The 2,370-nt window shown below is 43.0% G+C and overlaps 1 protein-coding gene across 1 annotated transcript; it reads right to left on the bottom strand.

The window, feature by feature from the left end:
- Positions 1-460: 460 nt before the first annotated feature.
- On the bottom strand, positions 461-2,041 carry SARC_13766 (hypothetical protein). Its single transcript, XM_014292102.1, has one exon. The coding sequence runs from the start codon at positions 2,036-2,038 to the stop codon at positions 1,790-1,792; it is 249 nt and encodes an 82-aa protein (XP_014147577.1). The 5' UTR covers positions 2,039-2,041; the 3' UTR covers positions 461-1,789.
- Positions 2,042-2,370: the final 329 nt, after the last annotated feature.

The raw sequence follows: 2,370 nt of genomic DNA on the forward strand, positions 1-2,370 counted from the left end.
AATCTACATTCGGAGCAACTCTTTCATTCCATTTTAGCATCTGAGCTTTCTATACCGTTTTAGTTTATCTATACTGTTCTAGTATATCTATACCGTTCTAGTTTACCTATACCGTTATAGTTATCTATACCGTTCTAGTTTATCTAAATCGTTCTAGTTTATCTATACCGTTCTAGTTTATCTATATCGTTCTAGTTTATCTATACCATTCTAGTTTATATATACCGTTCTAGTATATCTATACCGTTCTAGTTTATCTATACCGTTCTAGTACATCTATACCGTTCTGGTTCATCTATATCGTCCTAGTACATCTATACCGTTCTAGTTTATCTATACCGTTCTAAACCCGCGAAGTATAAAGTGGGGTCATTTTCCCGGTTCCCTTCCATATGCTTTTATGCGTGCGCCAAAAAACCCAACATTGTTTGATGCCAGTGCCCGGCAGTCTCTCGCTAGGCTTTGGGCTAGCCATATAGTGTTGCCCTATTTTATTGCACGGGGTCGCTTGTATGACCTTAGCTGTACCTGCACCTTTGTCTCCCCTCTGAGACATCCAGGACCACTGCACCGTACACAAGCGATGCATAGCCCCATCTCTCAGTCACATGGTGATGGCACCAGATGTGGCGGTGTATCACAGCAACAGTTGAAAGCAACCCTCCGCTTCGCCTTCTTGCCTATACAATAGCCCAGACAATAGCTGTACCGTTGACACCTACTACTGCGTCAGTCAGCCGTTTTAAACCTAAAACCATTCGAGAAGGGGCTATGGGTTTAAAACTAAAACCATGCGAGAAGGGGATTATGGGTTTAAACCCAAAAATTATGCAAGGAGGGGTTTGATAGTCACTCGTGCATGCATATGGTGTATTGCCGTCTGGGTGGCCTCATGCCATGATGCTACATACTATACTTTCTATGTAAGGGAGTGTAAGTATGTGTGTATTAAGGGAGTGTAAGCTATGTGTGTGTGTGTAAGACATTTGTGCAGTGTCGGGGCGTGTGCGTGTGTATACGAATACTTCTTATGTGTAGGTGTGTAAGTCATCGAGATACTACTCCTTCTGTGTACGTATGCGTGTACAGAGGGTACTCATTCCCTTTAGGGGTCTGAGTATGTGTGAACTACTTCCGTTGTATATATGTGTGTGTACCAGTAACCGTGACCACAGTCCTAACACCTGCAGAATCAGACCTCGTACTATCCTAGGGCTGCAATATACGACATCGCATTGTCTAACAAATGCAGTCGCAGGCGTGGGTACTGTCGTACGCAAACGCCAACCCAGCTGTCCATTCGATCCTCTCCAGAGCGCTGTCTGTCCGAGTCTCTCGTGCTATCGTAAACCCTAGACCCTACATGCTGGCTCAGCAAGACCCCTCCTACGGCAACAGATGTTCTTTTATAAATTGCCAACTACCCTTGTTTCGATATTAACGGGTTGTTATGCACGTCTGTGTATACGAGCGGCAGCGTCCCACAGGAGACGGTTGCCAAGTTATGGGTATTGCCCGTGCCATTTGGTATCAAACCCTGGGCGTATCATTCTATGCCGACCTCCAGCACAGTATAGTAGGGTTTAGGGTTTAGGGTATCTGTGTGTTCTAAACACATTCGTCTACGTGTGGTTTGCATGGGTGAGACTGTGCTTGAGGGTGACCCAGATCTCATATACGACTCCCCATATCTCTGTAGTCCTCGCACCCTCACCATCTCGTGTACACAGTACATGTGGGTGTAGTGGGCCCACCCAAAACCCACGTGCTCATACGGCCCGTACCAGCGTTACCGTACAGTCATATTCGCTCTGATGTTCCTGTATGCTTCCGTACAGGCCTCTAGCTTGTGTAGATACTCCTCAAACGTGATGATCTTATCTGAGTATTGCAAGACACTCACAAAGCCGTATGCCTGTAGTATGGAGTTACATAGCAACCGCGAGATACGTCCGTTGCCATCGTGGAAGGGGTGGATGTAGTGCACCAGCGCAGTGTACACATAGAAGGCTCGTAGAACAGGACTCATATCCCTCATCTGGAAGTGTGGATCGATGGAATTAATCAGAACGTGCTGTGTGGATGGATATGGATTTAATATGTACATATGTATATATGTATATATGTATGCATGTACATATGTATATATGTATATGTATATATGTATATATGTATATATGTATATATATATATAAATATATGTATGTATACGTCATACAAACATACATACATACATTTATACATACATACATACATACATACATACATACATACGACATGCATAACTACATACATACGCCATACATACATACATACATACTACATACATACATATATATATCTATATATATATACAATACATATATATCT

This window comes from Sphaeroforma arctica, assembly GCF_001186125.1.
Source record: "Sphaeroforma arctica JP610 unplaced genomic scaffold supercont1.3710, whole genome shotgun sequence".
NCBI lineage: Eukaryota > Ichthyosporea > Ichthyophonida > Sphaeroforma > Sphaeroforma arctica.

What these genes read in the sequence shown, in the direction of transcription:
- SARC_13766 (XM_014292102.1), bottom strand. Translation starts at nt 2,038, where the DNA reads ATGAGGGATATGAGTCCTGTTCTACGAGCCTTCTATGTGTACACTGCG.